The 24,484-nt window shown below is 50.0% G+C and overlaps 2 protein-coding genes across 4 annotated transcripts in view; both read right to left on the reverse strand.

The window, feature by feature from the left end:
• NRN1L (neuritin 1 like) overlaps positions 1-2,290 on the reverse strand; it is a 4,062-nt gene extending 1,772 nt beyond the window's left edge. Inside the window, exon 1 of the mRNA XM_069085927.1 lies at positions 2,145-2,290. Within this exon, the coding sequence (XP_068942028.1) occupies positions 2,145-2,226 (82 nt within the window). The 5' untranslated portion in view covers positions 2,227-2,290. The remainder of the gene's footprint in view (positions 1-2,144) is intronic.
• Positions 2,291-3,425: 1,135 nt separating this feature from the next.
• EDC4 (enhancer of mRNA decapping 4) lies at positions 3,426-22,645 on the reverse strand. 3 transcript variants are annotated; one of them, XM_069085708.1, is made up of 29 exons: positions 22,325-22,645; positions 18,713-18,869; positions 17,345-17,456; positions 16,518-16,617; positions 15,786-15,975; positions 15,357-15,504; positions 14,625-14,729; positions 13,414-13,523; positions 13,141-13,224; positions 12,805-12,900; positions 12,601-12,703; positions 12,254-12,434; positions 12,046-12,118; positions 11,851-11,942; positions 11,536-11,732; positions 11,272-11,360; positions 11,018-11,171; positions 10,501-10,934; positions 10,136-10,237; positions 9,740-9,892; positions 9,551-9,587; positions 9,159-9,336; positions 8,579-8,734; positions 8,310-8,425; positions 8,026-8,191; positions 7,667-7,853; positions 4,877-5,096; positions 4,364-4,527; positions 3,426-4,096 (listed from the first exon to the last, which is right to left on the reverse strand). In XM_069085708.1, exons 1-29 carry the CDS (start codon positions 22,407-22,409, stop codon positions 3,904-3,906), a joined length of 4,182 nt encoding a protein of 1,393 aa, XP_068941809.1. In that variant the 5' UTR covers positions 22,410-22,645; the 3' UTR covers positions 3,426-3,903. The 3 variants fall into 3 exon arrangements, with proteins under 3 accessions (XP_068941809.1, XP_068941810.1, XP_068941808.1); XM_069085709.1 differs by having other exon boundaries at positions 10,501-10,895; positions 12,805-12,918; XM_069085707.1 differs by having other exon boundaries at positions 12,805-12,918.
• Positions 22,646-24,484: the final 1,839 nt, after the last annotated feature.

A 24,484-nucleotide genomic window follows, 5' to 3' on the forward strand; every position in this document is an offset into this window, starting at 1 on the left:
ACACACACACACACACACACACACACACACACACACACACACACACAGCTTCATGAAGGCAAAGCAGAGATCCAACAAGCATTAAGAAAATTTTAGGGTGTAAATCACTTTCATTTGGGGGACTGGTTCATGGAAACTCCACAGAGGCATCTAAGCTGGGATCTGAAGGAAAAGGATTTCAGTAGGGGATGGTGGGACTGGACTTTAGGGAATTGGGGCAGTCTCCCATGATGGGCCCATAAAACCTACATGGGTGGCTTTGTATGCCATTCAGGCTGTGGGACTGAGGACTGCCAGGGAGAGTAAGGGGAAGAATGTTTCTTTGTGATTCCACCTCTCAAGCTGCCACACTCAGTTGGTTTTCCAAATATGAGAAGAGAAGGGTGGCAAAAACAGTACCAAGTCATTCTCCTGGCTCTTCTCACATCTGTTCCTGCTCTTTGTATTAACTTTGAGTTCTTCCCTAGCTAACTAAGGAAATGTGGTCCTGAGGCCTAGGTGGAGACTTAGGGGCAACTTCTGCCTACCGAGTCAGTCTGAATCTGTTCCAGGGACACAGTTCACAATCCTCCCACCTTCAGGCACCTATGCAATGGGTTGGAGCAGGACAGGATACCCCCTACAGGGGCTGCCTCCAAGCAGGAGGTGGCCAATCCCCCTTCTCCCAGCCTGAGTCTTGATGATTTCTGAGCAAAGAATATGCAGCCAGACCTGGGAGTAGGGAGAAATTCCTCAGAAGAACACAGACCTCATTCCTGAGCCCTTCTCTGAGCTCAGCCACTTCCTCCCACCTCCAATTTGGCCAGGATTATCTGGCTTGTTGGTTAAAGACAGGGTATGGCTCTTATAGACCCCTCATTCCTGCCCTCTTCATATTTCTTAAAGGGATTTGTCCAGCTCCACAGCTAGCAACCACTGGGGCTCCCCAGAGCACAAACTGGCTATATCCTTTTTTCTGAATCTCCTAACCTAGAATATATTCCTGACCCTCCTCAGGAATACCGTTATTGAACTCTTTGAGGCCACTGTGGGGGGCTGAGCTGGGAAGGGTCTTCATGGCCATTGGTAGCCTGGAACAGATGGAAACCTGGGGGTACAGTTCACCACAGAACTTGCTCCCTGCCAAGCTTGGTCCCAAAGGAGAGAAAAGACCTATCTCCCTTCCTGCTTCACAGTAGTGGGAAACTAAGGGACCCTGAACACTGCATATACTATGTAGCTCCTTAATGTGCTGATTAGTTTTAAACTGTCTCCTTACAAGGGATTGCTAACTGGGGCAGGGGAGTGGAGTGGAAGTGAAGGTAATGTTAAAACAAAAAGTATTAATGAAAACTATTTTTAAAAACTATACTCCCTAACCCTTGGGGCTACCTCCTCCAACTCTATCCCCATTCAAGGGACCAGTCCAAGCTTCAATCCTCCCCTCTAACCCTCTTCTTTCCAGATTGCCAGTCAATGTTGGGAAAGGGGGGAAGGAGAAATGGTGAAGAAGGTGGGGAAGTGTGCCTTTGGGCCTGGGTAACGTCCACAGGGAGGGTAGAGGCTCCTCCTGAACTAGGAGAATGGTGCCTTCCTCGATTCTTAGGGATCAGCCCAGGCTCTAGCCTGGGGAGGAGAAGGAGACTGGTTATGGGTGGTGATAGAAGGTGTTGAAAGCTGGTAGGAGGCCATAGTTTAAAAAAAAAAAAAAGGAGATCCAGGATCCCCTTTTCCTCAAACACCTTTTAAGCAGTCCCATCTCCCTGAGACACACCCATCAGATCCCTGAACTTTGGCAGGGAGGGGGTGGACAGGGACCACCTGGGGAACTGTGAAGGCAGTCTGTGGGATATAAGATCATAGGACCACAGATTTAGAGATAGAAGAGACCTTCCAAAGAGATTATGACACGCACATCACACGGAGGCATATTTGGGATTTAAATTTCATTCCAGAACTCTTTTCAAACGTGGCCAGGAAATGTTCTGGGTAGGGTATAAGATTAGGGGTAGGGAGTGCCCAGACCTGTCATAGCCCACAGCCCCTCCTGCCTTCTCTCCAGAAAACATCACCCCCCACCTCCCTAAGGTCAAGTCGGGCACCAGCGGACAAGAAAGAGGGACCGCTTTCCTCAGTGCTCGGGCTTGTAGTTCCCCAAGACTTACTGAGCTGCAGTAGCAGGAATCCCGGGAAGGGGAGTGGACTCCAACAGCAGCAGCGGCGGCGGTGGCGGCAGCAGGAGCGCATGGTCCCGGGGCACGGCAGCGCCGGCAGCCCGCTCCCACCTCGGTCCCAGTGGCTCTAAAGCCCGAGTGCCGAGCCAGTGAGCAGGGGCTGGGGAAGCACCACGGGCCCTCCCCTCCCGGAGCCCCGCCTCTCCTGCTCCTCCCCCGCTCCACGCCCCCTTCCACCTGTCCTCCCTCTAGCCCCAATGCGCCCTCCCTCTGGGTCTCTGCTTCCGCTAGTCTATTTCCCAAAGTAATCCAACTGCGGACCCAGGCAGCCTCAGCACCACCCCACGGGATGTCAATACTGTTGCTCCACCCCGCTACAGGCCCCATGAGATGTCAACTGGGGGGATCCTTACCCCTCAAAATGTCAATACTGTCCCCCCACTCCTGGCCCCACGAGACGTCAATTCTGCTCCCCTCATCCCCCAGCCCCACCGATGTCAATGCTGCACCAACTCCTGGCCCCGCGGGATGTCGGTTTTGCTGCCCCCCACCCAGCCCCATGGATTATCAATGTTGCCCCCTCCCTCACAGATGTCAATTCTGTTTCCCCCCACCCCCGCCCCACAGATGTCAGTGCTGTCTCCAACCCGCTGATCTCCACTGAAAATCAATTCTGCCCCCCTCTGGCAGGACAGGATGCTAGCCCATCACTCCATCTCCATAGAATGTCAATGCCACCCCCACCCCCCTTGTCCACAGAAAAGTGGGAGGCTTAAATTAAGTGCACAGAGCTCAACATGGGTATGAGTATTTGCCAGAAGATCAGAAGCAGAAGCAGGGGGGTGGTTGCTCAGGCAGATTGGAAAATAGGGCAAATAAGCCCTGGGCTCCACCCTGCTGCTAATTGACAGACATCAGATACAAGAGGCTGGCCACCCACATCAAAAGGACCAGGTTCTCTTATGAAAAGATATGTCTTCCAAACATCTCCCAGTAAGTGTGCTTATGTTCCAGCTGATCTACATAAGGGTCCAGCTGGGGCAGGGGGTAGTGTGGAGGACAAAGTGAAGGAAGACATAGGCCCAAGATATGGAGTGGAGAGAACGGAGAGTAGAGATAGCACCTTAGTAACTCTGGCTCTGGGAGAGCTCCAGGTCCCTTCCTACCTCAGCTCTTAAAGAAACTAGTCCCCCATCTTGGGAGACAACAGCCTGTGTTTGGCCTACCCTGGCTAAAGCATAGCAGGGAAACATAGGACATCCTAACAGAGGGTTTTATCTAAAAAGCATTTAATTGAATTTTTGTTCAATGTTTCTCAAAAACAGAAAGATCCAAATTGGAGGTAAAAAGGAACGTGTAAAATTCAACTCAAGTTATAATAGCTGAATCCAGAAACATGCTCCCTTAGTTGATGGAGCCTGGGGGAGCATGCCCAGATTCCCCAACCTCCCTTAGTCAGAGCTGAAAGCCACAGCCCCTTTGGCCTGAAGAGCCAACCTGAGGGAACAGCAGGGAGACCTCTTCTGCTCCAGAAGCATCACCAGAGCTGAACTCCCAAGATCAGTCATGGTCCTCTGACAGAGGAGGAACAAGGAGGGGCTGGCAAAGTTCTGGCTTTGGACTTTTCTTTATCACCAAGTTCCAAAGAAACTCAGTGCTCCCTCAGTCCCCAAGGCCTGAAGTCATCACAGTTGAGTATTACCACCCCTCCTCCCTCCTCTTCTGGGTCACCTAAGGTGCCTGTGTCCACCTAGTTGAGGCCAGGGACTGCCAGGCCCTGCAGCATTATGGTGAGACGCCGGGCGGACTTGCTGAGTGAGTTGTGGGGCTCTGCCTGTAGGAACTGGAATAGCTTCTGCCGCACCTGGGCCATGACTGAGCCCATATGGTCCCTGGTGATCGGGTCACTATGGTCCAGGTGCATCACAGCTTCCTCCAAGTAGCTATGGGTGAAGAAGAGATGATAGATTCAGAGGTAAGGAAGGCTCCCCTTAGTAACGCATGGCCTCTGGGATCCCCTATGTTCTATGAAGGGAGTATTCTAACCTATGAGCTAGTGCCCTGTGCTGAGGGTAGGGGAGGTGGAAGCCCACAGGCATATTAACCTTTGCTACAGATTCCCTAGTTGGTTCCTAGGGCAAGATGAGGAGTCTAGTCTACTCTGTTCCTAAGACAGTGCCCTCCGGGTGTCCTGCTACGCCCACACTGACCTGAATTTGAGCTCTGTGCGGGTTCCTAGGTCAGAGGAGAGCTGCTGGATGAGGGAAAGCAGGACAGGTTGGGACAGGGGACAAGGTGGCTGGCCAAACACCTGCTGTGGGTCCACAGTCTCACACACAAAGAGCACCAGGTTCAAGTCAGCTGCTGTCAGAGCCTGAGGAGACAGGGTGGATGGTGAGAAGAGATGAAGAGAAAAGTTTTGAGAAGAGACATAAGGGAAGATATTCAAGGGCAGAACATTAGAGTAGAAATAAAGAGTCAGGGGAAACCTGGAGATGAGGGAGAGCAGGAAGGTGGTAAAAGAGTTAGGTAAAACAGTGAATGGAGAGGCAGAAGTGGGGAGGGGAATTGAGATAACAAGGGAAAAGAATGGGGGAGGGCAGAGATCTGTGTACACATAAAAGAAGACAGGACCAGAAAAAGTGCAGAGGTGCTGAGCTTGCACAGGTCTTCCTGCTCCCCCTGCTGGCACACTGCAGCATAGTCCCCAACCAGGAACATACCTGTTGGAAAGCCTGGTTGAGGTGGCCCTGCTGGAGCATCTGCAGGATGTGTGCCTGCTGGGCCTGGCAGTCAAGGTGGGCAGCTGGGATAGGTGTGCCAGCAGCAGAACGCATTGCCTGCATGATGCTGGAAGTGACCGCAGCCTGCTGCTCCTTCATGGCCAAGCTCACCTCCCCCTTGATGATGCGCTGGACCTGGGAGAGGATAGACTCCTGCATGCTGGGAGAAGAGAAGGAAGACTGAGGAGAAAGGCATAGATTCAGGCTACTTACAGTGACCCACAGAATGCGAGCATGAACATCCAGTTTGTCCAGTTCATATGCCCAAAGGGTTATAAAAATGTGCATCCCCTTTGACCCAGCATTACCACTTCTACGTCTGTATCCCAAAGAGATCATAAAAATGGGAAAAGGACCCACATATACAATGTTTATAGCAGCTCTTTTTGTGGTGGCCAAGAACTGGAAATTGAAGGGATTCCCATCAGTTGGGGAATGCCTGAACAAGTTGTATATGAATGTAATGGAATATTATTGTGCTATAAGAAAAGATGAGTAGGTGGACTTCAGAAAAACCTGAAAAGACTTATATGAACTGATGCTGAGTGAAGTGACCAGAACCAGGAGAACAGCAACACTGCAATGAGCACTTTGATACTTTGCTTTTCTCAGCAATGCAGTGATCCAAGACAACTCCAAAAGACTCATGAGGGAAAATGCTATTCACATCCAGAGAAAGAATTATGAAGTCTGAATACAGATTGAAGCATATTATTTACTCTTATCTTTTTTTTGTTTCTTTTTTCTCATGTTTTCTCCAATTGGTTCTAATTTTTCTTTACATATTATAAGCCATCTTGGGGTGGGTGGAGGAGAGAAATGGGGAGAAAATTTGCAACTTATAATCTTAAAGAAGTGAATGTTGAAAACTTAAAAAAAAAAAAGACTGTCCAGCCCAAATTTCAATTACACAAAATTTAAAAGTTTCATATAAACAAAACCAGTAGAACTAAAATCGGAAGGGAAAGTTAGGGAAAAAAATCTCTGCAACAAGTTTTTCTGATAAAGGTTTCATTTCCAAAATGTATAAAGAACAGATTCAGATTCAAATGTATAAGAATAAGAGCCTTTCCCCAATGATAAAAGGTAAAATCAAATAATACAAATAAGCTGTTTTTAGAGGAAGAAATCCAAATTATCAACAGCAACATGGAAAAACTGCTCCAGGTTACTAATAATTAAAGAAATGTCAAGAAAAGTAACTGAGAAGTTCTACCTCTCAGTTTGTGTACCCATCAGATTATCAAAGATGATTAAGAAAAAAAGAAAATGACAAATACTAGAGAGGGACTATAGGAAAACAGGAATATTAATGAATGCAATGTTGACAAAAAGTTACAAATAGTTGACAAAGGCATAACCTTTGTCAGGGATGGTAGGCTTACAACCCAAAGAGATCAAAGAAAGAAGAAAAAGACCCATCTGTATGAAAATATAACAGCTCTTTCTGTGGAATTGGACATCAAGGGGATGCCCATCAATTGGGGAATGGCTGAACAAGCTGTGGTTATATGGATGCGATGAAATACTATTGTGCTGTAGGAAATGATAAAGGGGATGGTCACAGAGAAGACTTGGAACACTTGTATGAACTGAGTGGAGTGAATGGAACCAGGAGAAAAATACATAAAGTAACAAAAACATCATAAAATCAAACAACTCCCACAACTTAAGACTGCTGGTCAATGAAAGGACTGAGCACAAGCCCAGAGGATCACTGAAGAACGGGGCTGGACAGCGGATGGACCCATCAGACACAGAAAGAAAAACACACTTTTGGACATGGTTAATGTAGTTATCTGTTTTGTTTGACTATACGTATCTGTTACAAGCATTCTGGGTTTTTTGTTTTTTTAAACTGGAGGCAAGGGAAAGGTGGGAGGGAAAGAAATTAAATACTTGTTAAATGAGAAGAAAAATAAGAGTTAAAAAAGATTTAGCCTCGGGGCGGCCAGGTGGCACAGTGAGTAAGAGCACCTGCCCTAGAGTTGGGATGACCTGGGATCGAATCCAGGCTCTGATACTTAGCAGATACTAAGCAGATAATTCTGATACTCTTATACTCAGAAATAACTGGCCGTGTAACCTTGAGCAAGTTACTTAACCCCAATTGCTTAAAAAAAAAAAAAGATTTAGCCTAAACTTTTCATTTTACAGGTAAGGGAAAAAGGGGAAAGGGAATGTGTTTTCTGTGTACCAAGCACTGTGCTAATAGGCACTTTACAAATATTATCTCATTTGATCCTAATAACAACCTAGGGAAGTAGGTGCTATTAATATCCCCATTTTATAGTTAAGGAAACTGAGATAGCCAGAGGTTAAGTGACTTGCACAGGGTCATACAGGTAGCAAGCAGTTGAGGCTGGATTTGAACTTAGGTCTCCTTGACTCCAGGCCCACTGTTCCATCCAGTGGGCCACCATCTGCCTTTGGAAGCCTAAGGAAACTGAGGTCCAGGGAGGGGACATGGCAAGTGCCCAAAATGACCCATCTGGGCTTCTCTAGAGCTGGTGGAGGACAAATGCAAACTCTGCTTCCTATCACGCACCACAGACCCCTGGGTCAGTCCCTCCCCTGGTGCCCAGGGTCTACAACAACTAGTTGGAGAACTTTGGGCAGATCCCTCTACTTGCAGGTCCCCTTAGGCTCCATCTCAACCTGCTCTTTGTGCCACACCTGTGGGTCCCTGAATCCCCTCCTCCTCTGTGGGGGCCCTCGTCCCTGACTCACTTGCTCACAGCAATGTGGAGCTGATGCTGGACCTCAGCCCGTACGCTGCTGCTTACAGTGGCTGCCATCTGCTCTGTGGCACTCTGCAAGGTGCCCACCAGGCCTCGAAGCTGTGCCAGGACCGGCTCTCGTGCTTCCTGCTCTCTCACCTTCCGGCTCTTCATGTGGTTCTCTAACTGTTGCAGGTCTGAAATTGGGGAGGACAAGAAGGATGGAGAGGGAGCTTGGTTATCACTGAGATGCTAGGCTATGAGGACGCAGATTCTGAATGGGGCTCCATGGCTGAACAAGAAAGGGTCCAGGAGCTTCCCCTCAGAGAAGGGGGTTAGGCTCAGGAGGGAAATGAGGACTCCACTCACATTCCTGGGTGCCCAACTTGAAGCTGTCATTGATCTGCTGAAACATGGCCTGGCAGCTCTTCTCAAAAGTAGGCAGCACAATGCTCTGGAAAGCCTCTCGGTAGGCAGCCTGCATGGGTCCCTGGAGTGTATCTGCAGCCGCACGGGCAATCGTGTCGGTCAGGTTCTAGGGAAAGCAATGGAGAGCAGGCAGCAGCATGTGAATTCCACAAGATGAAACAAGCCCCCAATTCCCACCTGCAGATCCACTCAAGGTTCTGAGAACCCTGGGGCAGGCTCCACACCTTGGACTTGACCAGCTTGGTGACATTCTCCTTGAGAGTGCCTTCTACCGCCGTCAGCTTGGCTGCCACAGTGCCACTCAGCTGGCTTGTCACGGGCTCCAAGCTTTTGGAGACACCTGTACCAGAGCAGAAATAGCAGAGGGATGGAATGGGCTGGGGTTCTTACACAGGGGCACTAGACTGAGCTGGTAGGCTGGGCAGGAAAGGAGGGGCCCCAGGGTTGCCCTTGCCCCTCCCTCTGTGATGCCCACAAACACCATTGTACTCACACTGGGGAACCGTTTTCTTCATCTCCTCTCTAACTGTACGCTCCAGCCGGCCTGCCACGGCTGAGGACAGGGCCTGAGATAATTGCTGTGATAAGTGTTCTTGCAGCTGTCCGCTGCGCTGTTGCCCCTCAGCCAGGGCCCGCTCTAATCGTCTCTCTGAATTGTTGGCTAAGGACTTCAGCAGGCCTAACAGAGGCCAAGCAACTCCCACCACCATTCCTCTACCTGTTTCTAGTAGAGACTGTGGAAGAAGCCCACATAGTCTCCTAAAACATTTTAAACAAGCATGTGCTTTAGGCCCTTGGACATGCCCCAATAACCCAGGGCTATATGTAGTACAAAGATTATTGTTCCCATTTTACAAAGGAGGAGAACTGAGGCTCAGAGAGTCAAAATGCCTGGCCTTGAGTGTCACAGCTGGGAGCCAAAGCTAAGTCTCCAGAGTGTGTGTCCAAAGCTCTCTGTCTTCACTATGACCACACTGGCAGTATCCTAGATGACACCCTTGACCCGGCCCTGTTAGTGTACAGACAGACCCCTTCCCACTGGCCCCAAAGCCCGGATCCTGCCCTAAGGATACGCTCATGATCTTGTCGAGACTCCAGGACTCTTTCCACGTGGCCCATGATAGAGCTCTGTACCGAGTCCAGCTGGTCCGTCAGCCGCTGCAGTAACTCAGCATGACTCTGCCGCAGCTCAGCAAGCTCCCGCTGCTGCCCTCGAACCAGGGCCAACCACTCTTCGGGAGGTTCTGCTGCCTGGCATGGGGACATGCATATCACCCTAGGCTGAGGGCACCAGGCCCTCTTTGGCCTGCTTCACTTCAGGCACGACCCAGCCCTGCTTGGAAGGCAGCCTTCCGAGACGTCCCAGGGGAAGAGAAGAGTCTTGGCCTGAGGGGCTACCCAACCAGGCAAGGAAGGAGAGAAAAGGGTCTAGTGAGAGGAAGGTCTGGGGGAACTCTGAGCTCACCTGGTGTTCTACCAGCCAGGGACCTTGTGCCAAGTCCCTGCAATAAGAAAAGAGTCTGATGAGACCTGATCACAGGGGACCTCCAGGAGATGGGCAGCTGGGAAGAGCAGGCAAGGCAAGAGGCCAGGGCAATGGGACGGATTTGTGGTCCCCTTGGGCCCTACCTGCTGCCCTATGGGCTCCACCTACCCATCATCCTTCTTGCCCTTTCTCTTCAGCTTGGGTGAGGCCCTGGGAGACCCCTTGGTTTTCCAGTCCTTCACTGGCAGTCGTGGAGCCGTTGCTTTGGCAACAAAGCCACCTGAGGTTGAGGCCAAGCTGGCCACCTCATCATCATGGTCACTGTTGGGGTGGGAGAAAGTAGTGAACACTCACCCACTTTTACACCTATCTGCCCATGCCACCCAACAGCCCCACTAAATATAGTAGCCAAGGAGGAGGGTCAGGACACTTGCCAGACTGGCAGCCGTGGGGCTCAGGATGTGGCCCTGAAGCCCTGAGTTAGGTCACTGTGGAGATGGAATGGGGGAGGGAAGGATCTTGGGTGGGTGAGCAGGGGTGGGGGTGGGAGCACAGGGGTGGCACCTCTGCTCGGCACTGGCATCCTGACTGTCCTGTTGCAGCAGATGGTAGGCATGCCTGTGGTAGGAAGAGCCTTTGTGCTTCTCCTGAACATCATCCCTGGGACTGTGTAGGAAGTGGAGGGTGAGGGAGGACATGTTGAAAAGGCCAGAGAGCAAAGAGTCACCCCCACACCCCTTTCCTAGGCCCCATGCCAGGGCAGTAGCCCCCACCTCCCTTCCTAGGCCTGTGGAGTTTTTCTATTTGTGTTGGTGGGAATGTGGGGGAGAAAGGCTGAAGCCAAGGATGCAGTCCCAGAAACTAGTAAAGCACTATAGTTAGAGAAGAGGGAGGCAGGGCAGAGCAGCCCACTCCACCGCAGCCTTTACCTGTCAGCCAGGCTGTTGCGGGTTTCCCGAGTAATATCAGGCGCAGCAGGCCAGGCCTTGCTGTCTGCAGCACTGGTTTCCTGGTTCAGCGCCGTCTCTAGCAGGGAAGGTGTGCTCCGCTTCTCGCCCTCCCCAGGACTCCCATCCAGGCTGTGCTGGGGGCCGTGCTCAGGGCCAGGCCGGGGCCGGGGGGATAGCAGGTGTAGGGCCGAGGCAGCAGACGCCATGCTGTCAGGCTCAAGGCCCTCTGGAGCAGTGGTGCCAAACCCTCGGGGGAGAGCCTCTGAGGCAATCTCAGGGATGTCCTGGGACAGGGCTGTGGAGGCTGAGGAGATGACGTCGGGGGAGCGGGCCCGGGTCGGAGAGGCCTGTGGCACCACCAGGGGCTCTACCTCCTGCAGCTCCAGGGACAGTGATGGGTTCCCTTGTGGGACCTGCCCAGAGAGCTCCCACTTAACCGCTACCCATCTCCCTCCTGACCCCCAGTCATGCCACTTCCCAGAAGCTGCTAACCCACCTGGCTGGGCCCCTTGGTAGCTAGTTTATCAGAGAGGCCTGGGATGAGGACGCTGTGGCCGCGAGGACTAGCCTGAAGGCTGCTACTGCTGCTGCTCAGGGTCAGACTGCTGTCTAGCTGCAGCTTGGGGCTCAGGGTCAGCTCCTCAGGTGGCCTGGGTTAGGGGAAAAAGGCCAATCTTGTACAGAAGTCCTCTAACCCTTAACTCGAGATCCCTTAATGACTCTTTGCAAGTTCAAGATCCTTTATCTTACCTGGGCATCGTTGTGTCTGTGGCTGAGGTGGTATTCAACGAAGTAACAGCTGTTAAAGAACTCCCACTGCTTCCAGGGGACACTGTGATCTACAGAGACATGACATGAAAATGGGGGTGCAGTTGGCTTGAGAGCCCATGGGCCAAGAGAGGTTCAGAACTCTGTACCCTTGGACAAGTCACTCATCTTCCCTGGATCTCAGTGTCTTCATCCTTACAATGAAGGCAGTCCTGGAGCAGCTCCTCCCTCTGCCCAGGGATGTACCTGCTGCAGAGAGGCGCTCGGAGTCATGAAGGCATCAGGAGTCATGAGCTTGGGCTTGGCCTCATTAGTCAGGCTGAGAAAGTCGGAAGGGACAGGGAGGTCGGCGATGCGCCGAAGGTCAGGCTGAGAGCCCTGGCCAGAACCCTGGCCAGAGGCCAGACTCTCTGAGTTCAGCTCTGGCAGGTGCTCTCCAAAACCTGAGGGAGGAAAGAGCATCCCTGAGACCTGACCCCTTCAGAGAAAGACAGACAGAAAATAGAGTTGTGCCCATTCCCCTTTTGCTCTGCCACAAGGAGTGTGAGCCCCACCACTCACCAAAGTCTTCTCGGGCCGAGTGGGGAGGGAGCGGGGCCACCACATCAGGGCTCTGCTGGGGCTGGAAGCATATCTGGACATCCTGCAGGGCCCTGTCGGGGAAAAGAGAGCTCAGTGCTCTTCTATGTGAGTCTCTGGGCTCACAGTCCCTCAACTGAGGCTGGCCCAAAGGTTTCTGGTGGGGGAGGGACTTACTTGGTGTGGACACAGAAGAGCTTGATAAGTACACCAGCTGCTGACTCCACTGCCCCAGCACCATGGGAGCCCTCTGTAAAGACAGCAACATGGCTTCAGGGCCAGCCTCTCTCCCATTTCTGTGGCTCCCAGAGCTCAGCCAGAGTAGTTGGTTTGTCTCAGTCGAGGGGAGGGAGGGAGAAGGGGTAATATGTTAAATTGGTCTCACCTGTGCTCAAGCTATCACCCTCCTCCTCAGCTGGGAGAACCTCTGTGTGCTGAAGCCGGCAACGGCTCACAACCTGAATGCCAAAGCTCAGGACAGGGTGGGTGAGCAGGAACTCAGAGATGGAACTAAAGTAGGCCCTGCCTTCCTCCTGGTTCTGTAGCAGCTCCATCACATACAGCACCTGTGCAAGGGATGGCTCAGACAGCGTGTCCTGGGGAACCCAGACCTTCCCCCAGATGGCTCCAACTCCAAAGAGGAGGATCATGGATGGCAATGTCAGGAAGCCACCTCTCTGGAGCTGCCATCCAACTCCTGGGTAAGTCCTAACTTCCCCAGCTATCTCCTACCTTTCTCTGCACATCACTGAGGATCAGGTACTCAGCTGAAAGGTCTAGGCATGCCTTGAGGCTGGGAGGCACACTCACTGAGCTAAATATGTCTGGACAAAAGCTAAGGGGGTAAGGAGAAGATGGGCATTAGTGCAAAGGGAGAGGCCAGGCCCATGGTCCCCCTGCCTCTGGCCAAGCCTCTCAGACCCAGCAGCCACTCACCGGATGGTCTGCAAGCAGGTCCATGACACTGTGCACCACATCTTCAGTTCCCGGTTTTGGTCAGCTCCTGTGATGAGGAACCTCCAGAAGGGGACTCTGCGAAACAAGGAGGAGCTTGGGGGTGGGGTGGGGGAGTGGGCATGGGCTCTTGGGGCCTTATTTGCCATTACCCACCTGCCCTCCCCCACTGGCAAGGTCTCCCTCTGCTTGAGGGGCTCACTGTGATGACCCTCCCCCAAAGCCCCCCCGGGCCCTTTACCCCCCCCCCCCCAGTATTCCTGGCCTGAATCTTCTAGAGGGCCCAAAAAGAAAGGAAGAGGGAGGGGGCAGGCTCACTCAGGGTCTTGTTTCTTGTGGTTGTCACAGAACAAGAGGCAGGAGAGAGGTCTGCCATCATGAGGTTTCCATTCATGAAGACACCTGCAATGCAAATTGTGGGAAGATGCTCCCGGTACACAGGCTGTCATCAGTGTCACAGGGGTCCTGCTTTCCAGACCAAGGGGTCACCCCAGTACCCAGCCTGATTATGCTCACTCATATTCTTCCATGCCCAAACAACAAGCCAGTCTCTAGATACCAATCCACTTCTGACCCCCCGACTTGCCTTACCTTGGCTCATCTTGGCCCTCTATATAGATCTGCCAGAACTTAACAAAGCCATCGTGACTTGCGGTGGCTAAAACAGTCCCATCAGGGGAGAGAGCTCCTTCACTCAGGCACTAGGAGGAAAAAGACCCAACCACTCACTATCCAACCCCAGGGACCAAGAGGAGAAGGGGATAATCAACAGTTATCACCAGCATGGATTCAGCACTGGGCTGGACACACAGCACCAGGAGAGGCATCATAGCATAGAAGAAAATGTGTATTTTCTGGATCATTTGTTAGGATAGAATCTAGACACACACACACACACACACACACACACCCCTAGATATGCATGGATAACCAACAATAAATTCTGAAGAGAGAATGCTTGTGGCTGGGATGAGTAATTAGGGAGATTAAGGAAGTCCCAGGTTCTTCCTGGGTGAGGCATCATTTTCATATTTTCCATAAGGACATTTTACTCTTATGAGGTACAGATTATGTTTTCAACAAGTGCCCCCTTAAAGAGGTCATAAGCAGAGCTAAAATTCAACACTTTTCTTAATAACTTAAATGACATATGGATGAAGGCATGTGTCAAATTTACTGAAGAAAAAAACTACAGTTCACATCCTGGATGACAGACCCAGGATCCAAACTAATTTCCATAGTCTCAAAAAATAATCTAATTTTAATAATAATTAAATTTTAAAGGGATACATGTAAAATACCACACTTGGGTTTTTGGAATCAATCACACAGATATGGAAGATGTGGTTAGGCAATAGTTCTTGTGGAAAAAATTGATCAGTGGTGAGGGGTAGAGGAATCCCAAGTCCAATAAGCAAGTGTCTGGAAGAAGATATAAGCATTCTGTTGCACACTGTTCTGGTCAGAACACTGATGGAGTGTTATGGTCACTGAATTCTGGAAGGACGCTGAGGGTAGCTCCATTCTAACAGTTTCCTAATTTTTCATTCCTACCATGTAGTACAACATGTAACACATGGAAAACACGTCAGTGCTTGCTGATCAATAGAATGGACTCATGCACAGGTACAAGTCATACCACACGACTTCAGAAAATCTATAATTCTAAAACTACCTGGCATTTCTGGGACACATTCCCAACATGTGGGTTTGTTGTTCCACCACTGAACAGAAGTAACAGAGGCCCTGCCCTCACTAATAGCATCTCACAGCTCCCCTAGAAAAGGGTCCCAAATTCTCACCGTGCTATGACCCTTCACCACGATGAAGCCTTCCTTGATGTGGTTGACATCCACAGGCCAAGAGCTGTTGTTGGCTCGGAGAATATCCAGGTCCCACACCTCAGCCTAATCAAAGGAAGAATGAAGTGAACCCTCAGAGAAATGGGATGCTTCAAGCCTAGAAGCCAGAGGCCAGCCAGAACATTCTGTAGATTGTTTCAGAGAACTCTAAGGCAGTCAGCCTGATATGAGACAGAGGTAAGAAGGGAGAAGTACATGGAGAAGGACATGATGAGGGAAAGTGAGAGGGAAGGGAGAGACAAAACATGGGGAGATAAGAGGAAAAGGGAGACAGAAATCAGGAAAGAGACTTGGGGGGAGGGGGAGAGGGAGACAGACAGAAACTCAGACACTGGCTCTGTACACAAGTACTAGCTCTCCTCTCCAGCTTTGGAGTGACAAGGTGGGACAAGAAAGATTATGGTCATTGAGATAAGTCCTGAAGTCCCCAAATCCAGCAGAAAAAAATAAAAGGCCTAATTCTAATCATCTGGGTTTCCTGATACCTAAACAATGGAACTGGAAACAGGCAATTAGAGGTTCTTGGCTGCTGGGAATTCTGAACAGAGGCTGCTTTAGTCCTTTGCTAATCCTTCCATGCTGATAGGGCTTGTTCCTAGCCAGCAAGCCTTCTCTCTGCCCCTCTACCCACCCCAACTGGCCTACAGGCTCCTTCCAGTCCTTGCCCCTTACCCTGTCTTCGTGTAGCAGGGCCAGAGTCTGGCTGCCCTCCTCACTGCTCTCCTCATTCTCCTCTGGGATATATGGACACCAGATGATCCGTCGGAAGTGATTCAATGGCGTGCCCTCTGAACGTTTAATGTTCACCACAATCTCCTCTCTGGAACAAAGCTAAGGACCTGGAAGATGCCTGACTCAGAATACAGGTTCCTGGCTTTTCCCTTCCCTAACTCAGAGAACAGGAAATCCCTGAGGAGGTCTGAGCCCCTCAATGAGCCCAACAAGCAGAACCCAGGAAGGTGGGAGCTCTTCAGGGAGCTATGGCACATTCTATAAGAATAGCAGGACCTTCATTTCTGCCAAGTACCTTCAGTCTGGGCTCCCTTAGCCACATGAGATAATAAGTCCCAAGCCGATACCCAGTCACCCAAGAAAGGATACTGGATCTTGTTGTTCTCCATGGCCAGGCGCCACACAAAAAGGCTGCCCGATTCATCCAGGCAGGCCAACTGGGGGGAGTTGAGGTGAGCAAAGGCTAAGTCAGCCACACTTCCTGTGAAGCCCTTCAATAGTGTGCGCTCTGCTGTGCTGACGCTGATCACCCGCACCATGGCTGAGCCATTGCTGGCACCTATGGACATCAAAGGGCATAACTCCTGACCAAGCCCCAAAAGCACCCTCCAATGCTCCCCTGACACAGGGCCCAAAGATGAATGGCACCAGTCACAGCCTGATTCCAACCTCACTCCATCTTAACTTCCAACTCTGCAGGTCCTCAGAAAATACCCCACACGGTTTCATGAAAAGCCATCCCTCTGACCCAACAACAGGGCTCTAGTCTGCCCACTCAACAATGTTCCCCCACCCCCAACATCCCAGACAATTCCTCCAGTGTCCTAAAAGGTCAGAGCTGGGATGGGTGGACAGAGCTTGGGGTGTTTCCTGCAGTCAAGCACTTTCCTCATAAGTCAGGAATCTTTGGGCAAGCAACAGCCTTACTTCCAGGAAGAGGAAATTAAGGTTTCAGAGGGGGCTGCCTAGGGGCCTAGGGTCTAAGGAAAGAATCCAAGTGTCCTGCCTCGGTTCTGCCAGATCCCAGGAGGACCTGGTCGCACGAAGGCTGGGGAAAGTTCTTGCTAAGGAAGTCTCTGGTCCCAAGGAGCAACAGCTCACCTCGGATGGCATATGCCAAGAAGGAATTAGACACAGCAATCAGGTTGCCATAATAGTATTTCTGTTCCCAGTCATACTTGGCCACTGGCTGGATTTTTACCTGAGATCAAGAAAGAAAAAGATTCTAGGTCCTGAATAGCGACCTCCAAAGAGCTCATTTTCAGACCTCAGTCACTCCTACTCCCTTATCTCCACAAAGAGAACAGTGGCCTTCCCAGGCTCCAACCAATTCTCCTGTCTGCCTCTTCCTGACCACAAGGGGCTTGTAGGTTCCCAACATATCTAAGGAGGTCAGAGGCAGCAGATCGGGGGAGGCGGTTACAGTGGGATCACTGGTTTGGGGTGGTGGGTAGGGGAGAGACGGGGAGAAAATCTGTAACCCAAAATCTCGTGGAAATGAATGATATAAAGTAAAAATAAACATAAAATTTAATAAAAAAAAAAAAAAGGAGGTCAGAGGCAGGATGGAGGGGACAGAGGCTAACCAAGTCCTGGTGAAGTTTTGGCCCTTCAATACCCCCACAGGGCCCTTTAATCCTGCAGAAGGGAAAGGAGATGCCTCAGTCGAAAACCCAGGCACCCATCACCCCAGGTTTCTTTACCTGAGGTTGGGCCTAGAGGAGAAGCGAGAGAGAGGCAGGAAATGACACTAGAGGTAACCCAAGAGGTGAGCCCCTCAGAGAAGATGGGAGAGTTGGTAAGGATGGAAAAAAAAGGCTGGTGATACCATCACAGCAGTTATTATAGGAGGCAGCCCAGTGGCCTCTGACACCTCCCCCAATTTCCCCTCCTCAGTCCTTACAGACCCAAATGGTCCCATTCCATACCTTGTTGCTACCCCGAGCCTTGCTAGAAATGTTGGAGTCACTGCTAGCCACTATTTCCACCTCCTTTGCTGAAATCCCAATGCAAGTGGAGCTGTCATATCCAGAAAGGCAGCTGGATGCAGAAAGACAAAGGAGAGATCTGCCACTCCGTCTAAGGCACCAAAACTCTACAGTATGTAGGAACACCTATGAAGAGGACTAAGGGCTTCCACCTCCAGGATCAGCTACACTCAGGCTGGCCTCAACGACTGTTCTAGCTGTTCCCCATTCCTCAGTGTGCCCTATATTCAATCACAACCCAACAGGGAGAGGGAGTCAGAGTTGACATGCATCATCTATCCCACCGCCTTAATTTTATAGCCAAGGACACAGGGTGCGTGAACTTGTGCAACACATTAACGACAGAGCAACAACTATAAGCTAGATGTGATGGTCTAACTTCACTTCTGCAGGATTTTAAAGGGTTACAATGTACTTTTTCCAAACAACCCAATGTTAGGCAGTGCAAATATTATTAACCCTACTTCAGAGAAGAGGCAAGTGGCTCAAAGCAGTGGGGTAATAACAGCCTCCACCCCAGGGCTGCTGTGAGAACTGAACGAGATTATACAGGTAAAGCAGTCAGCACAGTGCTTGGCACACAGTAAGCACTGTATAAATGCTAGCTATTCTTAAGTTTCTAGCATGTCATTGGCCATTCCATACTTGTATGGGACGGTGTGGGGTAGAAAAGGGAGTTAATCACTTTAGTTTACATGAAGATCTACTAGATAAAGACCAGCCCACTGCCTGTCCAGCAAGCACTGGCCCAAATACAGACAGCCCCCTTAAAAGGAGTTCTCTGAAAGAAAACAAATCCTGACAAATGCCACTCTAGTCGTTATTATTATGGCTAACAGTGTTATCACGTCATCAGAGGCCACACTTAGGCTTTTATGCAAGCCCGACTTAGGAGGGGAAAGGCAGCTTAGATTTGGGTCCATATGGTATGTATGTTCTAGTTTGCACTAAATCCTAATGTTCCTCCTAACTTGTTGAAATATAAATGAAAATTTTAAACCTATGTTAGTGCTATATTTTGTCACCTCATGGTGGTAAGTTAATTCTCAAAAACCCCATAGTTCTGGATACAATTTAACTCTGTAATGAGGTAATCATGTAACATTGTATAGTACAGCTGTCTGTATTGGTGTCATAGTCACCTACTGTCAGTTCCGGGAGGGAAAGAGATTTGTTTCTTCTCTAAGCTGTGCACATCCCACAGTGCCTAACCCGGTGCTCTGGACACAAGAGACGTTTGATCAGTGTTTTCTGTACTGTGCTCTGCGTCTGAGGTGGAGCGACATCCGAAGGGCCCAAGGTACTTACATGACCTGCTTCTCCTCCAGGCTGGCCAAGGGCACTGCTCTATGACTAGGTTTGGACAGTACAGTTCCATCACCAGAAGAAAGAGGGTCTGGAACCAGAAGTCCATTCAGATCTCCATTGTAGGAGCTGGATGTTCGCTGGCTCTCTGTGCCTGAGCCTAACGCCGGAGGAAAAGGAAGATCTAGTTTCTTATCTGCTCGAAGTCCTAAGCATCTCCACCCCTCCCACCTGGATACTTTTGTTCATGCTGCTCCCCTCCATCCTCTACTTCAGTCCCCTCACCCTTTGAGAGCCAGTTGAAATGCCCAAGTGATCTTCTGTCCTCTAAATCCCCATGGCACTTCTTGTCAGTCCTACCACTTGCTTTCCTGCCTGTGTCCTCATTTAGCCTTTTATGTAGTAATCTCTCCCTAAGGATTCTATATGCTCCTTGAGGGCAAGGATAATGTCTCATACGCAGGATTACAAACGAGAGCATACACTGAGCGATGTAAGGGACAACAGAGATTATCTAATCCAACCTTTTTATTTTACACATGAGGAGAATGAAATCTGCTCAAGGTTACATGATTTGCCCATGGTCACACAGGTTGTGAATGGCTGAGCTGAGATCCAAACCCAGGTCCTCTGACTCCAAATCTGGCACCCATTTTTCACAATATAAACCCTCCTAGAAACATCTGTCTAGCACACAGTAGGCACTAAGGAAATATATTTGTGCAATTTAAAGAAGACAAGGCCCCTGCCAAAAAGACTGTGACAAATGACTGCTGTACTGGCTCCCTTGATACTTGATCAAATGAATGATAATATTGTTTTACTTCTCTTTAAGGACCACCCTGGAGTTGGGCATCTGCAGGTCTGGGGTCTGGCTTTCTCCCCAAATGTGGTTAACTGTTGCTGTGCTCTCATATCACAACTCTCCCTCCTAACATGTAAAACAAAACCAAAACAAAAATCATGGAAATAACATGAAGAAGGCTACCATGACTGAGATTTTCAGGAGAAATGAACAGGAAGAAATTGAGAATAAATTTAGATAGGGAACAGGATGAGTTTCCCTGGGGAAAGACACAGCATTCAGGGAAGAACTAAGTGAATGAGTGGCTCAGTGGCTGGCTATGGGAAAGCACACACATGCATGGAAACTCTTGGGTAATTTACCATAGCTGTTTCCTAGACACTAACCATCTCTAGTAGGCTCACAGCCAGGTCAGGGACCCAGGGTGCCCAGGAGACTTTAGGCTCCTGCTTACCTCATTTCAAGGGATAGAAGAAAAGGAAGTAAATGTCACCTATTTTCATAAACAGAGAATATTCCTAACTAGAATACTGCTTAGAGTTTAACTGGAGAATGAAAGGGGAAAAAGCCTCAAAAGACAATAAATACAGAAGCCCTGAAAAGTCCTTGGCAATAAAGGGAGAGATTAAAGGCAGCTACTTCTACTTCCTTCTGTGGCAGAAAAGATAAAAAGGTCATGTAGGATTTTGTGGGAATACAAGACTGGTTTCTCTGAAATCTTATTTGTAAACTTCTTTCTTAGGGGTGGAAGAAATGTTTAGAGATGGGCTTGTTGCTCCAACAATTGGCTGCCTCACACACCCAAACACAAAAGTTGATTCCTTCTACAGAAGCTCAAGTCTACCCATTGCAGGTAGTACCCAGATAAACAACGGCCTACAGAGATGTAGGGGGAGCCAAATCTGGGCTCTATAAAACCACCACAGGTACCAGTAGTACCCTATGTGAAAGCCAACCTACAACAACTAGGAAAAGCAAATCAAGCAAACTGAATGGGAGCCAGATGGCTTCTGCCTGGTATTCTGCCTGGACTCCCTAGCAGAAAGGGAAAAAAAAAAATGCCTCATTAGCCAAGAGGTGAAGCCAAAGCCAGACTTATCAGCAATGCCTACAAAGTTACTCAGGAAGAGTAAAAGATACCTGAGACCCAAGCAGGTACAGTCCTGTTCATCTCCAGGGCTGCCTGTCCCCCCAATAAGGCAAGGAAGAAATGCTCAACAGGGATCATTGGAGGGTCTTAAGTGAGAAATGAGTATATTAAGTTAGCTGGTAGAGGAAGTGGGAAGCTCCAGTTCCTAATGTCCTTGCCTGATGAATAAAAGGGATTGTTAGGTCCAAGGATGACTTCTGTCTGTGCTACTCTAATCAGCTGGTCTGCAGAACCTGGAACAGTTTGCCCTTTATGCTTTGGTCACCTCCTGGTGATAGCTCAAGACAAATCTGTAAAGTCTACCACCTCCCTTCCTCCTCCATCTGCCTCAGTTGGCCTACATGAAACACAGGAGTGTTGTCGGTGGCTCCACAGGAAGAGATGAACACTTAAAGAGGATGGGAGGAGGGAGGAAAGGCGAGAAAGGAGAGGAAAAACTCTGCTTATCCATTTTTGGCTTCCCTGAACAGGCTGACTTTTTAAAAAGAGAGAATGGGGGTGGATATGGAATGGAATGGTAAGTACTGCCTGCTAAGGACCACTAGGCCTTATGCTGCAAAACCAACTCATATCAGATGTTCATACACAAAGTGGGTAAAGGCTACAGACTGCTAGCTACTCTGACAAAAGGATGAAGCAGTATGGCCTAGAGCCGACCCTCAGAGGCTCAAGGATTATACAGATACAAGACAAACCTCTGAAGAGCAGCGAGGGATGAAAAGGCAGCAAAGGAACAGAGGAACTCCCCAAGCTCCAAGGGCGTCTATGACTCAGGAACTGCAAACTACTCGAGAACAGGTAACACTCCTTTCCTCCATCCCCCCCATAATGAATGGCAGGTTCTTTCAATCCCCAATGTTTTTCACATAGTAAATTAATAAATGCTTTTCCTATTCCATTCCATTCCATTCCCAGGGATGAGATGACTGGGATCAACTCTAGAAGGAGGCTGAGGAGACTGGAAGAAAAAACTAAGAGTTAGAGTCAGAAGGTACCTTAAGAAATCATCTAATCCAGTACACTCATTTTTTAATGGATGAGAAACTCAGAATCCCGATTTTATAAATTTATAGTATAATAACAGTAACTCAGAAGCAGACAATGCTTTATGCTTTAATGCTGACAAAGGGCTTTTACTATCTGTCTATATGTGTACATCTATCTATAAAATTTTATTGAATCCTCACAGCTTTGGGAGGTAACTGGTTGGAGAATTATCGTCCCTGTTCTGCAGATGAGGAAACTCCGCGATGACAAGCAGGGATCTTAAGATTCCCAAGACACTCCTTCCCCAGCTCTTGTGGAGGGGGAAGGGGGCAGTGGGGTGTACGGAAAGGGCCCTGGAATCCCCCATTAGACCGGGGCTTCGCTCCCGGAGGGCAGCGCTCAGCCCCGAGCCAGGCACACAGCGGATGTTTAATCAAGGCTTACTGACCACGGCCTGAGAAGAGCCGGGCTAGCATCCTGGCTGGCTCTCTTAAGAGCTGTATGACCTTGGCCTGGTCACTTCGCTTCGGGAGGCCTCAGCTTCCTCGTCGGTAAAACGAGGGGCTGGGCCCACATGGTGACCGGGGTCCGGCCCGAGGTCCCGGCCTCGCCCCGCCGGGGGCGGGTGTCCCCGCCCCTCCCCCCGCCCCCTCCTCCGCGCGCGCCCACTGACCTCCCGGCGGACGGTCCAGCTTCAGGATGTCCCGCAGATGCTGCGTGGCGTCCTCGATGTCGATGCTGGTGCAGGACGAGGCCATGGGGCCGGGCTGCGGGGCCTCGGCTCCGCGAGGGCGTCACCGTCACCGTCCGCTTCCTCCTCCTTCACGTCCTCCCCGCCAGGCCGGGCCGGACCGGGGCGCGGGACCGCCGCCACTCCTCCTCCTCCCTCCTCCGCAGCTGTGGAGGCTGCCAAGGTGGGACTCCGTCCGGTCGCTCGCTCGCTCGCTTGGCACTCCCTCCGCCCCGCCAACCCCACCAACCGCCTCCACTTCCGGTCCGCAGCGCGCCGAGCTCCCCCCACCGCCCTCGGAGCCCGCGCTGTCCCATGAAGGTTCCGGGCTGCGCAGGTTCCGGCTCCGAGGCTACGCTGGCTCGCGCTGCCCGCCCGGGGTCCTGGAGCAAGCGCAGCCGCCGCTGCCCTGGGGAAGTCGAAGAAGGGGCTAGCCCTGTCCTGACACTGGGAGGTACAATTTTAACCAGTCTTATTTCAGAGCAGAAGGAGCAGCCTGAGTCAAGTTAAAATGACACTGTAGAATCACTGAGCTAGAAGGGTACTTAAAGGGGCCCAAGGACACCCAGCTTGTCCGGGGGAAACATTGCCCTCAGGTTTGAATCCTAACTCTACTGATATGCCTGTGGTCTTGGGCAAGCCGCTTCTTCTCTGGATCTGTTTCATCTGTAGCTTTAGGTGGTCTCTGAAGCCTAAGACCCTATGGGATCCTTGCCATGGCTTCTGGGCGCAGTGGCTGGGACAGAAATGATCCCTTGGCTCAACCACAGCAGTCCTATCTGTCTAGGGAAGTCTCATGAAGACCGGGGCAATGGATAGCCCTGGATCAATGACAGACCCTCAAAATCGGAATGGTGTGGGGGTTTGTTTGTTTTTTAAAGATTACATTTAAGCAAGAAAGAGGAAAATCAAAAACATGAGGCTCATGAATGCAGGAAAAGATGTTCCTTGCAAAGAGCAGGGTGGAGAGCGCTGAATTTGGAATCAGAAGCCCTAGGTCAATCAATACCATTTCACACTTATTAGCTCGTAATAGTTGCTCAATAAACACTTATTCCTTTCCCTTTATATGGCACTATAAGGTTTACAAAGGTATTTCCTTCAACCCTATAAGAGGTCGTTTTTACACATGAGGAAACCGAGTGTCTGAAGTGAACTTTAAACTTGCCAAGGGCCAAGCTGAGTAGGAGCCAGATCCTTTTGACTTATAATTCTAGTCCTCTTTCCATAACATGCAGTCATCATTCTGAGGGGCAGGGAGGTTTATGTCACCTACTGCCCCTCCCCATATGAATGCTAATGAAAGACGGAAAGGCAGATTAGACTCACTGACAGCCACAATTTAGAATTGGAAGACTTTAGTAACCTCTTTTTTTACATATGGGTAGCCTGAGGAGCAGAGAAGGGAAACGAGTAGGCTGCCCCTGATCACAAGTGGAAGAGTTGTTTCAAACCCAGATCTGCAGACTTTCTACTACAACCAGAGTCACAGAGCTTAAAGGGACCTAAGTTTCACTACCCCAAAAGCCTCATTTTACAGGTGAAGGCCCTTAGACTTCAAGGGGAGAGGTTACTTGCTCCAGGGCATATAGTTAGTAACCATAAGAACTGAAACTCAAGTCCTTTGATTCCAAATTTAATATCCTTTCCACTATGCCTGGTAGTTGTCAAAGGCCAGATACCTATAGTGAATTTCACCTAATCACCCCAAGGCCTGAAAAAGAGAAATTATAGGTATTAGTCTGGGATGCAGAGTAGCTCAATCCCAGCTTCTACTAGATAAATTTTTCTCAAGTGCCTAAGAAGCTCCACATTATCCAGTCTGGCACAAGCCTTGGGGGCAGGAGGAAGTGGGTGGGTGGAATGAACCCAGACTAAACTCTAGAGACAGGAGACCACAAGGCATGGGACTTGTTTTTTTGGAGATGGTCTGAGCTTCTCTACAGAGAAAGCATTGTGTTGCACATTCAGAAACATTCGTCGCCTAGCAGGACTGTAGTTCTTTTCTTCCTTCCCTGAAAAATAGGGTGGTCAACTCAAGTCATTCCTAAGTCTACAGAAACGACAAAGCACTCTGAACAATCCTGAGAAAGGGATCCAGAA

Source organism: Petaurus breviceps, unplaced genomic scaffold (genome assembly GCF_028583685.1).
Source record: "Petaurus breviceps papuanus isolate PSGF00001 unplaced genomic scaffold, PetGlider_PUasm1.0 176, whole genome shotgun sequence".
NCBI lineage: Eukaryota > Metazoa > Chordata > Mammalia > Diprotodontia > Petauridae > Petaurus > Petaurus breviceps.